General features: G+C 32.1%; 1 protein-coding gene across 4 annotated transcripts in view; it reads left to right on the top strand.

Annotated features, from left to right (window-relative positions):
• LOC145285868 (sperm-associated antigen 17-like) overlaps window positions 1–25,504 on the top strand; it is a 234,465-nt gene that overhangs the window by 41,958 nt on the left and 167,003 nt on the right. For 3 of the 4 annotated variants that reach the window (XM_080134314.1, XM_080134315.1, XM_080134313.1), the window contains exons 10-12: window positions 6,201–6,471; window positions 11,850–12,023; window positions 20,902–21,081. In XM_080134314.1, the coding sequence (XP_079990440.1) occupies window positions 6,201–6,471; window positions 11,850–12,023; window positions 20,902–21,081 (625 nt within the window). The remainder of the gene's footprint in view (window positions 1–6,200; window positions 6,472–11,849; window positions 12,024–20,901; window positions 21,082–25,504) is intronic. The other variant, XM_080134316.1, reaches the window with a different exon arrangement.

Raw genomic sequence — 25,504 nt, 5'->3', positions numbered from 1 at the left:
TGCCCCTTCTTTAGGGGAGCCTGCGGGGTTCCCACTTTCCGGCCTTGTGCAACATAATGCTGATGTGGGCAGCATTTAAATAATTACCCCCATTACTCGTGATGGAGAAGGTCTCCTAGCGGCTTCGGCTGCAGGGAGACAGAGTAGTAGTACTCGTTAAGTATTCGTCACTTGACACTCAACCCAACAGGTGAGGGGCTGGGAACCGGCCCAGCACCTGTCGGACTGAAGTACGCCGCCTGGGTAATACCTAGGAGGTCCACCCTCCCAGGCCTTGCCACTGGGCTTTCCGGTGGAGTAAGTTTATAGCTTACTGCCTGAGGCGCCCCTACCGAGGAATGCCGACAGGGTTACTCAGGCAATTTTTACAATTGCAGGAATGCTCCTCCTTTAGGGGAGCCTGCTGAATCCCTACTTTCTGGCCTTGTGCCACATTTTGCCGAGGTGGGCGACAAATAAGTAACTACCCCCATTACTCGTCTGATGGGGGAAGGTCTCCTAGGGGCTTCGGCTGCAGGGAGACAGGGTAGAAATACTCGTCAAGGATTCGTCCCTTGACACTCAGCCCGACAGGTGAGGGGCCGGGAATCGGCCCAGCACCTGTCGGACTGAGGTACGCTGCCTGGGTAATACCTAGGAGGTCCACCCTCCCAGGCCTTGCCACTGGGCTTTCCGGTGGAGTAAGTTTATAGCTTACTGCCTGAGGCGCCCCTATTGGGGAATGCCGACGGAGTTACTCAGGCAATTTTTACAATTGTAGAAGTGCCCCTCCTTTAGGGGAGCCCGCTGGTTTCCTACTTTCCGGCCTTGTGTCACATTTTGCTGAGATGGGCAGCAAATAAATCTCTATCCCTATTAGGAGTCAAAAACATTTTACCCCCCCCCTCTTTTTGATATAATGGAAAAATCTTTTCGGATTCAATATTGGTTTCACTTGAGAAAATAAATAAAAATAAATAAATAAATAAAAATAAATGAACAAAGAAAAATAAACCAATAAAATAATTGTTTTTTTTTTCTGGTTTTGGGGGAATTTGTCTTTATTCTCATTGGTCAAAAAGAATTATTAATATATTGGTATAATGTGTGCAAAAAGAAGCCATTTTTTTATGACATTGATTTTTTTTTGTTTTTTTTTGATACATATAAAAATAAACACTTTTGAAATATATATAAACATACAAATAGAATACTTTTCAAATACATAATAACATATGCACAAAATTTCACAAATATACATTTTTTTGTTTTGTTTTTTAACAAATGTTTGCCAAAAAAAAGATACAAAAAAGAACTATTTGACAAATAGGAAGTTTACAAAAAGGTTTTAACAAGTGACTTTAAATTTTTTTTTTAACAAAAACTGGAAACATTATGTTAGGTATTAGTTGGTTAATTTGGTTAGTAAGGTAGAAATGGTCGCAGTTTAACGTCGTGGCCGGGACAATTAACAATTTTTTTTTTTTTTGGTGTGATTTAGACTGTTCCTGCTTCTCCTTTTGGGTTTCTGAAAAGAGATTTATTCATAATTAGATTCCAAAAAGTTCGGTAATAAAATGTCTTAAGTTTATTCTTTTTATAGGTTTAGTGAAAATGTCGGCTATATTATTTTCAGACGTCACATAAGTAAGATTTTTTTCCTTATTTCATCCCTTATAAAATGATATCTGATATCAATATGCTTCGACCTTTGATGAATCATAGAATTATTTGCTAATAAGATACTGCTCTGATTATCACAATGAATTACTATAGGTTTTTTTTACTTAGATCTGGTTTTAAAGTAGATTTTAGAAGGGTGTTCAGAAAAATTGCCTCCTGCGCAGAATAAGTAAGAGCCAGATATTCTGCTTCACAAGTAGAAAGGGCAACAATTTGTTGATTTTTAGTTTTCCCAGAGATCATAGGTCCAGTCTGAATCTGAAAATCCTTCTAAATTTAGAGGATATGTAGATTTTTTAAATCTTAAAGATTGTTCCTTGGTTCCTTTTAGGTAACGAAGGATTTGTTTTGCACGATTAAGTTCTTTAATTGTCAGTTTCGATAAGTTTTGAGATAGCTTTGTTACAGTGTAACATATGTCAGGCCTTGTTGCCGTCATCAAGTAGATGAGGCTCCCTACCATTTCCCTGTATATTCGATTATCTATGGATTTTGTTTTGGTCCCTATATTTTTATTCATGTCCATTTCGACGGGAGTTGAACGCGGCTTACAATCTTGCATTCCGAACTTGAGCAGAATTTTTTCAATGTATCGTGATTGGTTCATAGTTATAGTTTCATTTTCACAGGTAAATTTTATACCGAGGAATCATGACAGTCGTCCAAGATCGGCCATTTAAAATTTTTTATTTAATTCATTTTTAACGTCTTTTAAAGTGTTATCACAGTTTGAGGCGAGTAATATATCGTCAACCCAAAAAAACAAAATCAACAATTTATTACCTACATTTTTGATATACATGCACGCGTCTATGGGACATTGTTTGAATTCCTGTTCTATTAAATAATTATGCAGTGTTAAATTCCAATTGTGTGCACTTTGTTTTAGTCCATATAACGATCTATTTAATTTCCACACCCAATTTTTATTTTTCATTTTAAATCCCTCTGGAGGGTAAATGTAGATTTCACAGTCAATCGGAGCATTTAAATAAGCATTTTTTATATCCATTTGATGTCTTTTTAAATTGTATTGAGCGGCAAGTGGTAATAAAATTCTAATCGTCATTAAATTTGTCGTTGGTGAAAATGTTGCAAAATATTCCACTCCAGAAATTTGTGAAAAACCTTTTGCCACAAATCTTGCTTTAAAAGTTTCACTGCCAGAAGCTGTGATTTTTTTGGAAAAAAACATGCGTGAAGAAATTATATTTTTATCTGTTGGTTTTGCCACTATTTCGTATGTGTTATTTTCAGATAAAGCTTTCAATTCGGATACCATAGCTTGTTCTCATTCTTGGTGATTTTCTGAATTAATCGCCTCATTATAACTTTCCAGTGCACTGTTCAACGAATAACAGTAATCCACGGCGTAATCTTGTATCTTTTCAATTTGTAAGAAGTCTGGCTTTTTTCGCTCCCTTATTGGGTATCGATGTGTCTGGTTAATATTTTTGTCAGAAGTTTTACTGTAATTGTCGTCGTTATTAATATTTTCATTGTGATCGATTAAGATGCTAGGTAATATTTCACGTTTTTCATCCACTGGATCGCCATTTTTAAAATTTAATGTATCATTGAATTTTACACATCTTACCCTTTTTATGGCATTTTGGGTTGGAAAGTAGATTAAATATGCCGGACTATTTTTATTGTAACCTACGAAAGTACCTTTTTCACTTTTAGTATTTAGTTTACTGGTGTTTTCTATAAATGCAAAACAATCAGAACCAAATAGATGCATTCTTTTCATTTTAGGTTTTACACCGCAAAATGCTTCATACGGCGTTTTTCCTAGCCTCTTATTGAACGACCAGGGGGAATACGGCGCTGATTTCTCGTGTTTAATACGTTGGTTAATTGATAGAAGTTCAAAGTCTTTACTAGTCAATTCAGTCTCATTGTCTGAGCGAATACATTTTATTGAACCGTATGGGGCAACATCAGCTAAATATTTCTTAGTGGCGAGGATAGTGTCGGATTTGTTTTTTTAGAAAATAAACCATAATTAAACCGGAAAAATCGTCAATAAAGTTCAAAACGTACCTTAGATTATTTCTCCCCATCGGGATGATCGGACCTGCTAAGTCACAATGCACAAGTGAGAGAATTTTTTGTCTGGCGTTCGGCTTATATCTTTTGTCATTTTCCCCTGTGCACACACATCACAATTTGTGAGATCGTCTGAAGGTATTATTTTCATGCCTTCGACTACATTTGGTAATTTTTAAATATCAGCTGTATTGCAGTGTCCTAGAATTTTATGCCAGGTTTCCAAGGCCTGACAGGCAGTTTTTGAGGGAACCATACTGTTTAAATAATATAGTCGGCCATTTTCTTTAATGTCATATACAGTTCCATTGGGGTATCTCAATTTTGATGTATTTTAGCCAAATTGTATATTTGCGTCTTGTTTAATTGCAGCCTGCACAGAAAATATGTCTTGCTTAAATGTAGGTATGAACAGAGCATTTTTTAGAATACAGTTACAGATTTCGCTTTTATTATTTTTTAAGAGGCATCACCTCTCTTCAAGACTATACCATTTATTTGACTACTGTCGGCAAGTTCGACAAAATGACTTTGAGGATTAAAGTTTGAATCAAAATTAATAAAATCAGATTCCTTGGTGATAACGTGCGCTGTAGCACCACAGTCTACAAGGAGATTTTTACCGTTTGTGGTATTGTCAAAGTTACATGTGAATAGGAATGTATGTTCTTCCTCAAAGTTCTCAACGTTTTTTACGGAGTCCATTTTAGAGTGTTTATATCGACATTGGAAACTTTTGTGGTTGGGTTGTCCACAATTATAGCAGATAATTTTATTCTTTTTCTTGAGAAAATTACTTTTGGAGACATTGCGGTGAAGTGCGTAATTTGGTGGTGTCTGCTTTTGAGAAGCATTTTTGAACTTCATAATATTGCTGGAGTTATTATTGTCCATGAGCATACGATTAGTCTCTTCGTAACTGCGCAATGCCACTTTAAATTCGCTGAAATTTATGGGGTTGTCTTTCTGAGTTATAACAGTCGTAAATGGTTTAAAATCTGCTGGAAGTCCCTTGAGGGTCATTGATATCAACAAGCTATCGCTTATTATTTCACCTGAGAGTTTTAAGGCATTGGCGGTTGTTTCTGCCCTTATAACGTAGTCGGTAATCGTTTCATCCTCGTTACGTTTCAGAGACGTTAGTTCTGTATATAGGGATATAATTTTCGGTTTCCCTTTTGATAAATAATGTTCTCTTAATATGTTCAATGCTTTCCTTCCATCATCCAATGTGTCTCTTATAATCAAAGACAGACTTCTATCATCTAAACATTGAATCAGTTCTGCAAAAACAGTCACGTTCTTTTCGAGAAATTCGGGATCGTTTGGATTCTCTGTTGAAGATTGTATAACTTTGTGTAGTTTTCGAATCCTTAGATATCCCAGAAATTTTACCTGCCACAATTCGAATTTAGATTCCGATCCGTCAAAGAAAAGACGGTGGCTGGGCGCATAACCTGTTAAGTTTTGAGATATTGTGTTGAACAAAGATGGCGGCGTAGTTCAGATCAGTAACCAAGCTGGCGGACAAGAATCAAATGTGGTCAGTGGTGTAGTTAACAGCGAACTGATTGAATCCAAAATTCGACAATTTTTATAATAATTTTGAAACGTTTTCATTGGTTGTTTAGCACATTTTACATAATCGTTTATGAAATTATAATTTGCACAACTTAGGGCTTCATCAGCGTATAGAAAAAAAATGGAAAGGTTCTATTCATGGACTGTGAAACTTTTGTAATATTGTTTTTTTTCTATGCATTAACGAAGCCCAAATTGTGGAAATTATAATTTGATGAACGTTTATATTCTCATATGCCTACACCAGGGGGGGGGCTGAAACAATTGCATGCAATGTTGTGACTAATAAAAGAAAAACTTCCTGAAAAATGTGTAAATACTGGTGTATTTATTCCTATTAATGCTGTCATGTGTGCATTCTGTTACATTGGGTTGGTTGGTTGTTTTTGTTTTACGGCATATCAACCCTTTTCGGGTTATTTAATGCCGAATCCACAGATTTTGAAGAAAAATTTTTTAATAGAATACATTTGTTGTTTTCACGTCAGTTTCTATTTAACTGATAGTTGGAACCCTAACAGGTACTACCACTCCGGGTCAGAGTGGACCTGGGAGCAATGGTAATTAAAGGGTGGCTCCACACTCCCCAAAGCCCACAAGCTGGGGCCTCACCACTGGATATAGTTTAAGGTCATATCCAGGACCCCCATTGAGGGACTTTTACCCTCTGCAGGGGGGCAGTCGGTGTATTCTAATGCCCCACCGACAGGGCGATCTGTTACATTGGGATAACAAGTTGGATTGCTGCTTCTAACGTAAATCATTTTCCTCCGTACAAAATCATAAACAGCATTTGCTTTATACTAAGAGTATCATTTCCGAAAACGGATATACATGTGTAGTATTTTTTTTTTTTTTCAATAGACTTACATTTGATATCTATCTTTCTTTGCCGTGCATTGCAGTCTGTGGCTGATATGATTCCTGGAAAGAAAGTCCCTGACAAAGAGAAAGTGAAGATGATCAATTGTAAGGACATGATCACAAAGAAGCTGCACCATCTGACTCCATTTTATGATTTTGATCCAGAGAAAGTGGAAACAAAAATGCTACAGGAATATTCATCTTACAATGGACATCTTTTCCCAGAAGTGTCGGACTTAGAGAAACAAACTTTATCTGCTCGCACTCAGGAGTTTCTGCATTTCTGTTCAAAATTGGGCCTTTCAATGGAAGGTATGACCCCCCCTCTTCTTTCAACACCTTTAACTTGTGTATGCAAGACATGCACACTCATACATGCACCTCCCCCCCCCCCTCTCTCTCTCTCTCTCTCTCTCTCTCTCTCTCTCTCTCTATATATATATATATATATATATATATATATATATATATATATATATATATATATCCTACAGTGATGATTGCGTAAGTATAAAACACTAGGGTCTGTAGGTATAAAAGAATATTATTATTTAGCTGTATATACTCTGTGATGATGTCATATATGACATCATCTGCTACTACGCCATCATATATGACGTCATCTGCAGCTACACCATCATATATGACGTCATCTGCTATAATGTCATATATGACGTAATCATATGATGTCCATATATGACGAGATGACAACGTTTTTGTAACCAATGACATCATCATATGCGATGCCATCTGCTATGACGTACATTGTGAACAAATAATCAAATAAACAAAAACTTCAGACAGGAATACGACTTTATTATTTATAACGATTTTTAAAAAAAAAAATTATTTTAAAACCTACAGACATATTTTTTCAAACTTTCGTTTTCATCACATTGGACTTTTTCTTTTATTCTTTTTAAATTTTTTCTTCACCTGCCAACCACTACTGAGAAAAAAACTGCAGGAATCTCACATCAACCCTATTATCGTAGAAGCGGCTGAGACTACACTATTGGGCTTCTCTGGGTGTTCAAATTGGAACCACCTACAACTACACTTGTGTCCCGTTATATCTTTGACTGGATGAGGCTGGGTCTTCGTTGTGTTATAAAAGTTCAAATAAATATTAGAATCAATATTTAAATATTAGAATCAATATTTAAATATTAGAATACATACTTAAATATTAGAATCAATATTTAAATATAAGAATCAATATTTAAATATTAGAATCAATATTTAAATATTAGAATCAATACTTAAATATTAGAATCAATATTTAAATATTAGAATCAATATTTAAATATTAGAATCAATATTTAAATATTAGAATCAATATTTAAATATTAGAATCAATACTTAAATATTAGAATCAATATTTAAATATTAGAATCAATACTTAAATATTAGAATCAATATTTAAATATTAGAATCAATACTTAAATATTAGAATCAATACTTAAATATTAGAATCAATATTTAAATATTAGAATCAATACTTAAATATTAGAATCAATATTTAAATATTAGAATCAATATTTAAATATTAGAATCAATACTTAAATATTAGAATCAATATTTAAACATTAGAATCAATATTAAAATATTAGAATCAATACTTAAATATTAGAATCAATACTTAAATATTAGAATCAATATTTTAATATTAGAATCAATACTAAAATATTAGAATCAATATTTAAATATTAGAATCAATATTTAAATATTATAATCAATACTTAAATATTAGAATCAATATTTAAATATTAGAATCAATACTTAAATATTAGAATCAATATTTAAATATTAGAATCAATACTTAAATATTAGAATCAATATTTAAATATTAGAATCAATATTTAAATATTAGAATCAATACTTAAATATTAGAATCAAAACTTAAATTTAGAATCAATATTTAAATATTTGAATAAATACTTAAATATTAGAATCAATATTTAAATATTAGAATCAATATTTAAATATTAGAATCAATATTTAAATATTAGAATCAATACTTAAATATTAGAATCAATATTTAAATATTAGAATCAATACTTAAATATTAGAATCAATATTTAAATATTAGAATCAATATTTAAATATTAGAATCAATACTTAAATATTAGAATCAATATTTAAATATTAGAATCAATACTTAAATATTATAATCAATACTTAAATATTAGAATCAATACTTAAATATTAGAATCAATATTTAAATATTAGAATCAATACTTAAATATTAGAATCAATACTTAAATATTAGAATGAATACTTAAATATTAGAATCAATATTTAAATATTAGAATCAATATTTAAATATTAGAATCAATACTTAAATATTAGAATCAATACTTAAATATTAGAATCAATATTTTAATATTAGAATCAATATTTAAATATTAGAATCAATACTTTAATATTAGAATCAATATTTAAATATTAGAATGAATATTTAAATATTAGAATCAATATTTAAATATTAGAATCAATATTTTAATATTAGAATCAATACTTAAATATTAGAATCAATACTTAAATATTAGAATCAATACTTAAATATTAGAATCAATATTTAAATATTAGAATCAATACGTAAATATTAGAATCAATACTTAAATATTAGAATCAATACTTAAATATTAGAATCAATATTTAAATATTAGAATCAATATTTAAATATTAGAATCAATATTTAAATATTAGAATAAATACTTAAATATTAGAATCAATATTTAAATATTAGAATCAATACTTAAATATTAGAATCAATACTTAAATATTAGAATCAATACTTAAATATTAGAATCAATATTTAAATATTAGAATCAATATTTAAATATTAGAATCAATACTTAAATATTAGAATCAAGATTTAAATATTAGAATCAATATTTAAATATTAGAATCAATATTTAAATATTAGAATCAATACTTAAATATTAGAATCAATACTTAAATATTAGAATCAATATTTAAATATTAGAATCAATATTTTAATATTAGAATCAATACTTAAATATTAGAATCAATATTAAAATATTAGAATGAATATTTAAATATTAAAATCAATATTTAAATATTAGAATCAATACTTAAATATTAGAATCAATATTTAAATATTAGAATAAATATTTAAATATTAGAATCAATATTTAAATATTAGAATCAATACTTAAATATTAGAATCAATATTTAAATATTAGAATCAATACTTAAATATTAGAATCTATATTTAAATATTAGAATCAATACTTAAATATTAGAATCAATACTTTAATATTAAAATCAATATTTAAATATTAGAATCAATACTTAAATATTAGAATAAATATTTAAATATTAGAATCAATATTTAAATATTAGAATAAATATTTAAATATTAGAATCAATACTTAAATATTAGAATCAATATTTAAATATTAGAATCAATATTTAAATATTAAGTATTAAAACCCCAAACAGCTGGAGTATGCTATTAAAAAAACGCAATTCATTCTGGAATATACCCGTATTCATTGAATTTTATAACTCCTCCTGTGTATTCATTATTTCAACTTTGGCTATCCTTTTGCACTATCAGCTCAATTTGGATTTTCAATTTATGTGCTAAAAAGCAAAATTTATAATTATTCACATCTATTTTGTTAACAATATTTCCTCTGATGAGATGAGCCATTCATTGAAAATCCATAGGTTAAGGAAAAGACTTTAACAATTATCTGCGCTCCTTTGCCAAACAATAAATTTTTTTGGAATTCTACATAATATAATTCAGAATTTCCACACACACACACACACACACACACACACACACACACACACACACACACACACACACACACACACATGTATATATATATATATAAGTTTAGGTTGAGATTGGCCGTGAGGTTTGTTTCTCGCTAATGGAGTCAGAGATGGCTTATCCTGACTGGTATTAATTGTGTCACCTCGCAATGATGATTCCCGAAAGGATGAAATACTAGTGTCTGTAGGTATTAAAAAAAATATTATTGTAATAATTATAGATATATATAAGCAGGCTGCTCGGCGTTAACCGGGAAACCTACTGTAATTCCTTCTTCACATGTCGTCATGAATGACGTCATCTGCTATGACGTCATATATATATTTTACATATATATATATATATATATACTATGGTGTCATTGTGAAGAAACAGACAGACGGGAATACAGATTTATTATATATTAAATTTTAATGAAATGTATACAACCTCCAGATATACAAAAACCAAGAAAACTGTTTAAGACTAAATTGTAGAAAAGATATTAAAGTATGAACAAGGTGAGATTAATAGCGATCTTGATAAAACAAAAAGAAAAAACTAATAAAAATGTGAAGGTGAGAGAAAATATATAAAAGGAGACAACATGAGTAGCAATTTTTATCGAAAATCTTTTAAAAAATATATTTTATTTTTATCGAAAATCTTAAAAAATATATTTAATTTTTATCGAAAATTTAAAAAAATATATTTAATTTTTATCGAAAATTTAAAAAAATATATTTAATTTTTATCGAAAATCTTAAAAAATATATTTAATTTTTATCGAAAATCTTTTAAAAAATATATTTAATTTTTATCGAAAATTTAAAAAAAATATATTTAATTTTCATCGAAAATCTTAAAAAATATATTTAATTTTTATCGAAAATCTTAAAAAATATATTTAATTTTTATCGAAAATTTAAAAAAATATATTTAATTTTTATTGACAATCTTAAAAAATATATTTAATTTTTATCGAAAATTTAAAAAATGTACATAATTTTTATCGAAAATCTTTAAAAATATATTTAATTTTTATCGAAAATTTAAAAAATGTACATAATTTTTATCGAAAATCTTAAAAAATATAATTTTTATCGAAAATCTTAAAAAATATATTTAATTTTTATCGAAAATTTAAAAAATATACATAATTTTTATCGAAAATTAAAAAAAAAATATATAATTTTATGGAAAATTAAAAAAATATATTTAATTTTTATCGAAAATCTTTAAAAAAATAAATAATTTTTATCGAAAATCTTTTAAAAAATATATAATTTATCGAAAATCTTTTTATCGGAAATTTAAAAATATACATAATTTTTATCGAAAATCTTTTTGAAATATACATAATTTCATCGAGAATCTTTTTAGAAATATATATAATTTTTATCGAAAATCTTTTAAAAAATATATATAATTTTTATCAAAAATCTTTAAAAAAAAAAATATTTTTTGTCAAAAATCTTTTAAAAATATATATAATTTTTATCGAAAATTAAAAAAAATATACATAATTTTAGCAAAAATCTTTTTAAAAATATATATAATTTTTATCAAAAATCTTTATAAAAATATATATAATTTTTATCGAAAATTAAAAAAAATATATAATTTTTATCGAAAATTTAAAAATATATATATAATTTTTATCGAAATTTTAAAAAATATATACACTTTTTATCAAAAATCTTTTTAAAAATATAATTTTTCTCGAAAATCTTTTAAAAAATATATATAATTTTTATCAAAAATCTTTTTAAAAATATATTTACCGGATTTAGAAAAAAGTAAAAGAAGTTCTCCAAATATAATCAAAGTTGTATTTGAATTTAAAAAATATCAAAACCCCCAAAACTTTTCAAATCATTTTTCTTTGTTTCAGTTGTGGACAGAGTACTATGCCAACATGTTTTGGAGTGCATTCTGACATTGAATGTGAATGCTGATGGGACGATGGAATCTAGTCCACCAATTTCTCTTATTGCCTGGGATTATCCATACAAGTACCTTGAAGAGAGACAATGGGTCAATCCAGAAGGACCCGCACCATCATCAGGTAAACTTAGCATTCAGTTCTATTTTTTTTAATAATTATAATACGTAAACATCACCAAAGTTAAGCAACGTCGAACCTGGTCAATACTAAAATGGATGACCAATTATGTGCTCTCTGCTTATCTCGGCAATGTTTCCAATCGTCCTGGACTTCTCCTTGCCACTGGACTCCAACAGTGCCGATTCAAAAGAGCTATGGTTGGAGATTGTGTAACCTTTGCCTCACAATTACACATGCAGCAACCATTACAGGGACTATATATTGTCTTTCAAGACTAAAAGGAGGCAATGATGAATATTATATTTCTACTATATAAATAAAAGCAAATTTGTATACGTTTGTGATATGTCCCAAAAAGGGATATATTTGTTCGAAGAAACTAGGTGTCAGTATGTCACCTTAATGAATGTTCGTAGTCATAGCCGGTAATATGTTAAAACTTTAAACTTTCGGCGTATCTCTCAACATCTCACTGAAGCTGCTATACCCGCCCGTATTTATGGCTTTGACTTCATCAGCCAATCATATTCTTGTGTAGAGGAACCCGGATGTATTCATATTAATTACATCTTTTTTTTTTCTGTCCGTTCACAAGACAAGCGACTAAAAGTGCAGCAACGATGACATTGTTTAGGACTTCTGTTCAGGACCTCTGTTCAGACTTCAGAGACAATGGATACACACTGTAAAAGTGCTTGCACAGGGAATCAATTGTGAAGCAAGGGTTACAGAATAACCAAGCATACTTCTGAAACGACACCGCATTATTCAAGTTGGAAGGAGAAGTCCAGGATGACTGAAAACAATGGCAAGATAAACAGATAGCCCTCCCACAGACAACATCTCGTATTCCACAAATGGTCACCCATTTTGGTGCTGACTAGCCTCAATGTTACTTAACTTAAGCGATCTAATGGGAACTAGTGTGTCAATGCGATTATGCTGTATTATATATATAAAAGGCACTTTGTCTGTGTGTGCATGAGTTCATTTCCTATGGATTCCAAAACGGCTAAGCCAATTTTTATGACATATGCATTTGTATCTGGGAGTGTTCTTAGATAGGTTTTGTGTTGAAATATCGAAAATCGATAATAAAAATATTTGATTAAAGAATGAACAGTTCGATTTCGACCAAACATCACAAGTGCATTTGAGAAGCTTTAACACAACACAAGGAGCCAGCGTAACAAATCACCAATAGATTCTTTTATAAGACAGTGGCGCATTCGAAATGAATGTTTGTGTTTAGAGAACACTCAAACCATGATACTTGACTTTGCATTTTCAACTTTAAATCAAGTTATTATATAAAACTACTTTTATAAAATCAACAGTAAGTTCTCTACAGTGCAATGTAGATTACAATATATTGTGGACTAAGTCACTGCAGGAGGTATGTTAGCTTCCTCCTGGTGCACCACAGTGGGTCCCCAACTAGAGCAGGCAATCAATCAATTTGATTGACAACTGAGCGATTTCATCGATTTCGATGACAATAAAGTATTGGAAGTGACACACATTCATTGATTCTCATTCAATCTCGGGCAACATCGTGTCTCCCTGCTGGCACTGTATATTTTATTGTTTGAGATTATGTGTTAAAGATTAGGTCATTTAGAATAAGGTTGCTGGATGTAGTCAGCTGAGTTAAAGTTCTGGTGACGGTGGTGCAGTGATTAACAACCTGGATATTTCAAGTTTGAATCCAGTTCGTTCCACAAAAGTTATTTTCATTTAGGATGTTGGCAACCTTCTTGTAGTTCCTCCCGTAAGTACCCAATATCTAGAAAGAATTCTGACTAGAAAATTATCAGGGAAACCAATGCCAATAATAGAATCATCCGATATTACTATGACTGATAATGTTGCTTGTCACAGAAATTGTAAAGTTATACATAATATAATAATTTGTGTGGAAAGGCAAAATATAAATTCAGATCGAATGGAGAATATATATATATATATATATATATATATATATATATATATATATATATATATATATATATATATATATATATAAAAGTGAACGTGTCTGTGTGTGTGTGTGTGTGTGCATTTCCCTACGCAATAACTCTGTCAATTTTTAGTCTACAGACTCGAAATTTGATATACAGGGTACTGAGATTTCGGAAAATCTATGTTGATCAGTTTTCGGCCAGAAATTCGGCTGTTAAAGGGTCAAAGTTCAATGACTTGACCTTCGAGAACTCTACCAAACTCTTCCGACAATTTTGAGTCTGAACACTTGAAATTTTAGATATAAGTTCCTTGGACATGGATCTAAGTTAATAACTTGATTTGAGCCCAAAACAATAAATGTTAAGGTGTCATAATTTTTTTGCTCAACATACACCTCCAAATACCGGAGCAACGCCGGGCTGAAATGCTAGTGTATATATATATATATATATAAAGCTGAACGTCTGTGTGTGTGTCTGGTCACGAATAGGCTCCTATATGGTTGACTCTTACAGAAAACTGATCACATATAATGATAGAAGATGTATCGAGACACAGGAATGGATATGTTTGATCTGGCATAATGATGATTCATTAAAATTGTGAGGTTTGCGTACTTGGCTGGTCCACAAAGTATGGAAATAAAAAATTTAAAAATTAAAAAAAACGTTTACAAGTGTTTTTGATATAGATGTACATAATAATACTTTGATAAGTATGTTTTAACTTAAATAGGGATGGTATAATAAAATTGTGGGGTCTGCGTTCGCGCCTGGCCTCCATAGAATGGAAATAGGCACAAACTTTGATAAAGACTTTTCATATCTATCTGCGTAAGTATACTTTGGTAATTATGTTTCAGTTTGAAGAAATATGGTATAATAAAATTATGTGGTGTTCGTTCGCGCCTGACCTCCATAGAATGGAAATATGTCACAAAGTTTAACAAGGTTTTTTTAATATAGATCCACAGAATATTGTGATAAGTGTTTCAGTGTGAACAGGTATGGTATAATAAATTATGAGGTTTATGTATTTTATTTTTACTTTCATCATATTTTGCTTTGGTTTTGATACCCCCAAATTCGAAGCTATCTCTTTACAACCGTTCCTTTTCGTAACCTATCATACTTTCATAAATCAGAGTCCATTTTCTGTAGGATGTTTTGAACCCAGAACGACGGGTACTTTTGCTTGTATATATATATATATATATATATATATATATATATATATATATATATATATATATATATATTATATATATATATATATATATATATATATATGTGTGTGTGTGTGTGTATTTTATGTATGGGGGGGATGAGATATGATGATGAGGTGTATATATTCTCATATATACACAGTGCGTGCAATAAGTATCCAATACAAAACAAAAAGAGAGTATGTGTGCGTGTACGGCACGTGGAGAAATCCATGTTGGCTTGTTTGTATTCATGGCAGGGATATTCCATTTTAGGACGTATTTAACGCTTACATAGGTTGAATATTGCATCTCGAGTTAAGTACTTTCTAGAAGCTTTAGCACAGCACAAGGAGCCAGCGAACGGTAGAATGGTAGAATAACCCATTTTCAGTGATTTTACTAATAGAATGGATATACAGTGGGAGCAATAAGTATCTGCTGCAAAGCAAAAATTTAATTTATTTTTTATTACACAAAAACAAAGTGCTATTCTAATGCATTTTTGTATGATTTTTGATACGAGATTTGTGTTTATCATACAAAAACATATTAGAATGCCATTTTTTTTTAATAAAAAATGATTGTCAAAATAGGTAATATATCCAAGAATTATGAAAAATGATGAAATGCGAGTAAATTGATTGATGTGTTTCTAATGGAATAATCAGCCCAGACAATATATCCAAGTTATTATTTTAGTAAGGGGGAGGGGCGACAATAGTGGTGAAAATTATGAAAATGATTGTCGAAATTAGTAACATATCCAAGAATTATGAAAAATGATGAAATGTGAGTTAATTGATTGGTGTGTTTGTAATGAAATAATCAGCCAAGACAATATATCGAAGTTATTATTTTAGTAAGGGGGGCGATAATGTGGGTTAAAATTATGAAAAATGATTGTCAAATTAGTAACATATCCAAGAATTATGAAAAATGATGAAATGTGAGTTAATGGATTGATGTGTTTGTTTGTAATGGAATAATCAGCCCAGACAATATATGAAAGTTATAATTTTAGTGTGGGGGCGATAATGTGGCTTAAAAATATAAAAATTAATTGTCGAAATTCCATTTTAGGACGAATTTATGAAGAATTATGAAAAATGATGAAATGCGAGTTGATTGATTGGTGTGTTTGTAATGAAATAATCAACCCAGACAATATATCAAAGTTATTATTTTTGTAAGAGGGTGGCGATAATGTGAGTTAACAATATGAAAAATGATTGTCGAAATTAGTACCATATTAAAAAATTATAAAAAATGATTAAATGTGAGTTAATTGATGTTTGTAATGAATTAATAAGCCTAGGCAATATATCAAAGTTATTTTTTTTTAGTAATGAGGTGGTGATAATGTGGTTTAAAATTATGAAAAATGATTGTCGAAATTAGTACCATATTCAAAAATTATAAAAAATAATGATGAAATGTGAGTTAATTGATTGCTGTGTTTGTAATGAAATAATCAGCCAAGACAATATATCTAAGTTATAATTTTAGTAAGGGGAGGGGCGATACAGTTTTAATAAAGGGCTTTAATAAAAGGGCTAGAATATGATGGCGTTTTCATTCATACTGAACGCCCCCAGAATGCCCAGCAGCAATATATTACATATGAAAGATGCCGCTGTGGAATTTCACAGGTCCCGCTAGTTTATTATATTAAGAATATTTTATTTCTGACCTACATTTCCAGTAGAGTCTTCAAATTAACTGACACTGTTTACTTCTGAGGAGTTTAAAAACCGGAAGTCATTTGCATCAGTTAATATGCGATATAGCCTGCATTTCTTTATAAAGTTGCTGGTACTTCTCGCCTGGCAGCTTACGTAAACCGTCGGAATATGCCGAGCACCTTTCAAATTTAAAACATACTAGGAAACAAAAAGTAATATCGGATACTAATTCCAATTGAAAAAAAAAAAAAAATGGAGAAACAATTGTATTGAAATATACCAACAACCTACCGCTTTTTCATTTGGATAGAATTTTCCTATAAATATTAGTATTAAGTTATTATATCTATAAGATAAAGCTGAATGTGTGTGAGTGTGTGTGTGTGTGTGTGTGTGTGTGTGTGTGTGTGTGTGTGTGTGTGGTCACGAATAGGCTCCTATATGGTTGACTATTTTAAAAAAAACTGATTACATATAATGATAGAAGATGTATCGAGACACAGGAATGGGTATGCTTGATCTGGCAGAACGGTGGTTCATTAAAATTGTGAGGTCTGCGTACGTGCCTGGTCCACAAAGTATGAAAATAAAAAATTAAAAAATTAAAAAAAACGTTTACAAGTGTTTTTGATATAGATGTACATAATAATACTTTGATAAGTATGTTTTAACTTAAATAGGGATGATATAATAAAATTGTGGGGTCTGCGTTCGCGCCTGGCCTCCATAGAATGGAAGTAGGCACAAACTTTAATAAAGACTTTTCATATCTATCTGCGTAAGTATACTTTGATAATTATGTTTCAGTTTGAAGAAATATGGTATAATAAAATTATGTGGTGTTCGTTCACGCCTGACCTCCATAGAATGGAAATATGTCACAAAGTTTAACAAGATTTTTTTAATATAGATCCACAGAATATTGTGATAAGTGTTTCAGTGTGAACAGGTATGGTATAATAAATTATGGGGTTTGTCTATTTTATTTTTTCTTTCATCATATTTTTCTTTGGTTTTGATACCCCCAAATTCGAAGCTATCTCTTTACAACCGTTCCTTTTCGTAACCTATCATACTTTCATAAATCAGAGTCCATTTTGTGTAGACTGTTTTTGAACCCAGTCAACGACGGGTACTTTTGCTAGTATCTATCTATCTATCTATCTATATATATATATATATATATATATATATCCTGCATTGCCCGATATTGAACGTAATATACAATTCCTTAAAAAAATGAAGCAAAAGAAGCTGAGACATGTGCATGTGAGCATTAGGTTTTTTAAACAGTTCACTCCTTATAAGTAAAAAAAAAAAATACTTGAGCTGAAATCGAAACCAAAACCTAAAGACAGTTAGCCAAATGCGATAACCATTAAGCCAGCTTGACATGCTCTTTAAAAGGTGTTTTCAAACCTACTAATGTTCAATATAATATGAACGATTTGTGCATGCGCCATCGTGGAACAGTTGACAGATAAAAATCCGATGAGTTTCAAGTACCAATTTTTCAATTTTGACCCCTTAGCCACCCTTTTCTCGATGAAAACCGATTAAAAAGTTTTCCACATGTCTGAATACCCTATATACCAAATTTCAAGTCTGAAGATCAAAAATTTGTTGAGTATATAGGTTAAGGAGTGCCCTCACGCACACACACGCACGCACACACACGCAGACACACATTCTCACTTTTATAGATATTTAGACATTTTATTGTTTTGTTATTGTAAATAAATAAAAATATTTTATCAAAAGAATTTTAAAGTGAAAATATTTTTTTTTTTTGTAAGTTTTTAATGTTTATTGTTAGAAAAACTTTGGAATTTTATTTTATTTATATTTTTATTTTTTTTCAAGAAAACTCGTAAGAATTCTTAGGAAAACTGTTTACAAATTTTTTAGGGTTAAGATTGGGGTTAAAATCTTGTGCATGATTAAAAACTAATTTTTCTTTTAGTGTTTAGGGTTAGGGCTTAAAGGTAGTGTTGGACTGATAAAATCTGTGTGTAATTAATTTTTTTCTTTGAATTTATTAAAAGTCGTCTGCTTCGATTATTATTGGCTAAACCTGTTTGTTATCGGTTTTTTATCGGCTGATCAACTTGATCATTGCTCGACATATTCCAGCGGTTTACGGCAGCTCCTGGTCAAGCCCAAGTCAACATTTATGGAAATCCGGTGCGCTAAAAGCAAAAGTACCGAGTTAATAAAGAAAGACACTTTTTTTTTTTTTTAAATCGGTATTGCAATTATTTGAACTATAGTTCTCGTTTTACAACGTTTGTACCGATGTAACTTCCCAACTTTCATGAAGTGCATCTTTTCCAACTCAAGATAAAACAAAGGACTCATGCTATTGAAATTTTTAGATAAGGATTGATAATTCATATTATGTGGATTATCCGGACTACTGTTCTCATCTTGGTTGTTATTCTCACACTTTTGCAGCCGATGTAACCTCTGACCTTCTTGAACTTGGGAATCAGTCTGGAATTTATTTAATTTATGAGAGTAGCATGCTCTCATTCCATTAGCCATGACGGGATAGAAGTCTTAAGAAATTCGCAATTGTATACTTAATATCACTCACAGTGAAGATTGAACCTTCAACCTCCAGAAGAGTGTCAATTCGAGTTAAAGTTTGCTTAGTATTTATCTGTTACACCACAAGACGATAAAGTTCAAAAAAGAGTTGTCAATCTAATCGGTCCCACTTTATCAACTAAGCTCTATCCCCTGCCTCATCGCCGCAATGTTGCATCACTGTGCTTGTTTTACAAATATTTTAATGGAATGTGTTCTGATGAACTCGTTTCACTTGTGCCCCCCCTTGACGTACATATCCCCGACAAACCTGTTTAGCAATAAGATCTCACCCCTTCACTGTTGTTGTTCCTAAATGCCAGAAAGCTTTCTATTCTAATAGTTTCTTTTTTCGAACAGCTAGACTTTGGAATGCCCTTCCTGTTGCCTGCTTCCCTGGCTGTACTGATATGCAGAAGTTTAAATGTAATATAAACAAATATCTTGTTAATCTTTCCTAGACATGGCCCCAAATAGTAGTCCCTTACGTCCAAGTGGCGATATGCTTTGTAAAGAGTGAACATGAGTAAAAAAAAAAAAGAAAAAGAAAGAAAGACCTTGCCAAAGATTGTGAGGATGAGAATAGCACTTTTTTTTTTTTTTTTTTTTTTACATAGGAATCACCACTTATCAAGGTCAAGAGGCCACTCGAGATAAGCAGTTAAGATGAGAACAGTAGTCCAAATAATTCGGATTATCTAGATTATTCGAAGAACTGTTCTGATTTTGATTGTTATTCTAACAACGTTTCGGCCAATGTAACCTCCGACCTTTTTCAGGTGTATCTTGTTGAACTTGGGAATCTTTTTGTCAAACTCGATTGATACGACTAAGAATTCAACTGAAAATTACTTAAGACTTCTATCAAGTCATGGTTGATGGAATATATGGAGTAGAATAAGTAAATGGTTCCATTTGTAATAAGATTGTAGTTGTTCATTGTGTCTCTTTGCGAGTCGTCGAATCGAGTGTGGCATGTCGACTCCATACTTGTGGGTTGTCAGGTCGAATCTTCGTGACGAACGAGTCTGTAGTGAATTATGTCTCTCTCTTCTTTTCTAGGTAAGAAACTCTCGTTGGTTCTCGCTAGCGGGATTGAAATCCCGCAGCCAAAATATTGCTCTGCTACACACTCAAAATTCCGTGCAGGTTCCTGGATTCGACAGAAAGATTCCTGAGTTTGACACGATACACCTGAAGGCTTTTGGAGGTTACATCGGCCAAAACGTTGGTAAAATAACACCCAAGACAAGAACAGTGATGTGAATACTCCAAATAATCCAAATTATCAATACACATCTTTAAAAATTCAGAAACATAATCCGATTGCTCCAACTAATACATGGAGATTCCCGAGTTCAACAAAGATGCCCGGGGGTGACATTGATCCAAATAATCAAAATCCTTTCATTTCCTTTCATTTTTTCTTTTACAGAAGCTAATTTACAAGAATCTTATGAAGATATGCGCACACTTCATAATTCTCCGACCAATCTCAAGACTAACTTCATTAGACAGAAAAACCAAAACATTACCCCGCAAGTAAAAAATAACCAAAAGTACACATCATCTCAGAATTTGGATCAAACCTATTCAATTAAGTATATCCTCTCAGGTAATACTTGAAATTCATTTTGTCATTTTTAAACATGAGTTTTGTAATAAAGTAGATACAGGGTAGAATGATCAAATTGTCGCCCGAAAGAAAACAACACTACAGCTTTATTTTTTAAATTTTATTGAAAAAATCCATTCAAGTAACTTAATTATGTAGTAGAGCTGACATCTATTGAATTTAGCCACTTTTAGCCTCAAATCACCGTCTCGCTACGGGTCCGTAACTGGAAACCGTCTTGATATGCGTCCGTAACTGGGAGCATGCCTTTTCCACCAATGCCGGCAGATGCTTGATGAATACTCGGTAGATGGCAGTGATCAAACTGAATTTTGTGTTGTAGGAGGTCATGTTGGTGATGTTTTCGATGTATGACCAAACGAAGTAGTCCAGCAGGTTCAGGTCGGAGGAAGACGGGGGCTAGTAAGAGAAGAGTACAAAGTCGTAGCACTCCTTCTGAAGCTAAGCCTGGGTCTCTTTGGACTTATGAGCCAGCGCCGAGTCCTGCTACCACACCCAGGGTCTGCCAGCGGCCATCTGATTGCACCATCCAGATACACTTTGGTGTTGACTTTCAAGCCGATATAAAAAATGTGATGTGGCATGATCTGACCCTCACTTGAAACCACACCAAATGCACCATAACCGTGGCTGCAAACTTTGTTGTGTTGTGCCTGCAAGTGTTGAACCATCTGGATTTGCATTTTGAGGGTGCTAGCAATGGTCCTGTTGTCATAACTTCAATCGGTAGAGAGCATGAGTTGTACAGCGGCACATCTCCGATTTCACTCGTTGAACGTTGTGTCACTTTCATACATGATAGAAGACTCCTATCGCTCTTGGGATTTGCACACAACTGGCCAAGCAGTAGATGTTCTGCAACAAAAAAAAAACAAAAAAACAAAAAAAAACTGGTTTCATCAAATGGAAATGGAATCATGTCGTCTTTTCTAGGGCGTTAATTTTATCGTTTCACCCTGTATTGTACACACTCAGGTAGACGATGAAAAAAGAAGTTCAGGCTGAAATTGGATACAATTATTTATCTCATTATCATGGTGGAAAAATGTGACACAAGGTCGAGAAAGGGGCTACACAGGCAATTTTTAAAAGGCATCAGCGCTCCTTTTTAAGGGGCGCTGGTTTGACTTTCCACAATTTCCGACTTTGTCTCACATCTCTCTGCGGTTTGAAGGAAGTAAATAACAGCCGTCTCAACAATCTCCTAGCTTCTGGTGGCTTTGTGGGCCCGAGCCCCCCCCCCCCCCCCCCCGGCAAAATTGGGTGATGCGTTGTCTTGTAATCAATGTATATGTTTTATTATTTTCATTGCATGGAAAAAGTTTTCTTGATAGCTATTTTCTGCTATTACGTACCAGGAGACGGATGAAAATTTCAATCTGGAGAAAGTATATTTGGATCACAAAGCTGTTGTAGTTGCTCAGAAAATTTTTAGTCTAGTAAATGTTGCAGGGTTGGTCTCCTCGCTGCTTCAGTTGCTTGATTCCTCCATTCCTGACAACCAGCCCGACAGATGTGGGGCCAGAAACTGGGCCAGTTCTTGTCAGACCGAGGCAGACCGCCTGGGCATTACCACAGCCACCGAGATATAAAAGGCTTGTTAACTGAAAAATGCCTGCAGGCAATGTAGGTAAGATTTGTCAAACTGTTACTGGCGATACTATATGACGGCATTTTTTAAAAGAGCATTAAAACATGTTAAAAAAGAAAAGAAAGGAACCCAATTCGATTAATAATGAGACTGAACTTTATTTAATATAAAATATAAATATTATCTATGTAGAATTACCTCATTTTAACGCAATATACAATCTAATACTGCTAAAACTGAATTATGAATTTAGGGAACAAACAATTAAAGAAACATAAAACACAAACAATTCTTGGCCTTCGGGACAATATCACAGTGTAGTAGTATCTGTTCTGATGATACAATTCACTTTTTCTATCCTCGGTTGGTGGAGGAGAAATCCTTCATGACTGAGACAATTTAAATTTTTATTCCTATCCAGAGTGCCCCTTATTGTGGAGCTGGATTTTTCCCACAAGATTACACGTTGAAATATTTAGATAACTATTACTTTTAATACAGCAATTATATTTAAAGTTTTGGTTTTCTGTTCTTCTACGTCCATTTTTTCCCATGTTATTTATCCAAATGTGCAGCGTATTTTCATCAGTTACATGGTTAGGAATCCTATACTCCGTTATAGCCTTCATTTTTATATCAGTGCAGAATACATGCATACGGAAATGAAGTTCACATAACTAATAAAAGACAATCATACCATAATGTGAACATTGGTTAAAAACTAAGAAAATATAGTAAACATCTACAATATTAAATCAGAGTGGTCGTGAATTTGGGAGGGATCATCATCATCATCATCATCATCATCATCATCATCATCTCACTCACTAGGAGTTGTTTCACAGGCCATCATTAGCGATTGCTCACTGGCAGTAACCTGTGGTATTCGCTCAAGACCGAGTGACAAGTCTCCCCAGATTTCCAATGTTCTCCACCTCTTGACCACTCGTGCAGATGATTGCACGTTATGGCAACAGCCGTTTGTCATTGATTACTCATTGGCATCGGCCATTGGTATTTCCCGGGGTTTGGGTGACAAAATGCCTCCCCAAGATACCAGATTTGAACTGCACACTTCCAGTGAGGATCTGGTTAGTTACTATCCCACCTCGGACTTTCCATCCTCCATGACCCTTCACAACTAGTTGGTGTGGCGCCAGTCGATGTCATCTACATTTTTTTTTGGCACTTCACAGGGAATGTGGACCCTGCGTAAACGGGTTTTAATTTAATGTCTGCTCCCTGAAGTTTTCTTTCACTTTCTTCGTATATATCTCATACACTTTCTTTGTAATCGAGCATGTATTTTATTTTTTGAATTTTTTTATTTCTTTAATTAAATTTGATTTATACGTTTATTTCGTACTTGTTTTTTTATTTTTTCATTTTATTTTAATTTATTTTTATTATATTTTCCACGCTAATGTTTTTATTTCTGTTGCATTTATTTTTTCATACATATTCAAATAATGCTTTTGCCCTTTCTTTGCCTCAAAAAGTACCTTCAAAAAAATTTTCATGATTAAATAAACCAATGAAAACTTTTTGCGTATGCGCTTTTATAGGGAGCAACCATTAAATTAAAACCCGTTTACACAGGGTCCACGTTCCCCATGAAGTACCTTTTTTTATTATTGGTGTTGTTATAATAATAATAATAATAATAATAATAATAATAATAATTGTTGTGGTGGCACCCACTCATTTACTTATAATGTTAATAAAAGAAGAAAAAAATGACGCGTGCCGAGCGCGAACTCGCAACAAATAAAACAATAAGCAAGCATGTCATACAATAGACCAAGATGCTATTGATGTTATCACGTTGAAAATTTATCTATTTAAATTGAAAGTGTTGTAGTGGCACCCACTCATTTACATATGTGGATAATATTACATATAAATAACAAGACTCGGTTAGTCTGAGGGTGTGTTAGCCAGAAGCCACCGAAGGCCGAGCCGAGAGCAGATATGTTCTTCAGCCAAGACTCTCTTACCTGACAACCATTATGTAAATATACTGTAAATATACGTTTTCTAATACACTTCTTATTGATCTACCTTTGTTTGTTGAGTCTTCATTTGTATTGCCTTATACGTTATTTGGTTCAACCTGCAAACATAATAGTTGGCAACGAAGATGAACGTCAAACATAACAATAATAATAATAATAATAATAATAATAATAATAATATTCATAAACGACCTCCCTGATAATATTGTTTCGGAGATGGGTATATTTGCCGATGACACCACTCTCTATAACAGATATGAGGGGAAAACAAATGAACACATATCCAAGAAAATGGCAGAAACACTAGAGGATGACCTCCAATCCGTAGTGGAATGGGGACAAAAATGGTTGGTCTCATTCAATGCTGCTAAGACTAAGCTTGTTTCCTTCAATAACTACAAGAAACCTTCTCTACCACCAATAGCAATGGCCAAGAGCACATTGCCTGAAAGTACTTCTTTTAAACTCCTCGGCCTAACGTTTACAGGGAATATGAACTGGAATAGATACATTGAGAGCATTGCCAAGGCTGCTGCAAGGAAGGTTGGCTCCCTCTACCGTGCTAGAAAACTACTTACGCCTGAAAGTATCCTGTACCTCTATAAGGCAACCATTCGCCTATGTACGGAGTATTGTTGTCACATCTGGGCTGGTGCATCTGCTGCTTGTCTCTCGCTCCTGGACAGGGTTCAAAAAAGAGTCGCCAACCTAATAGGTCCTGAACTGTCATCTAGGCTTCAACCTCTGTCCCATCGACGAGATGTTGCATCCCTCTGCCTGTTCTACAAATATTTTA

This window comes from Euprymna scolopes, chromosome 10 (assembly GCF_053919585.1).
Source record: "Euprymna scolopes isolate OS-2025 chromosome 10, ASM5391958v1, whole genome shotgun sequence".
Taxonomy (NCBI): domain Eukaryota; kingdom Metazoa; phylum Mollusca; class Cephalopoda; order Sepiida; family Sepiolidae; genus Euprymna; species Euprymna scolopes.
This window is presented reverse-complemented; position numbering and strand designations above follow the sequence as displayed.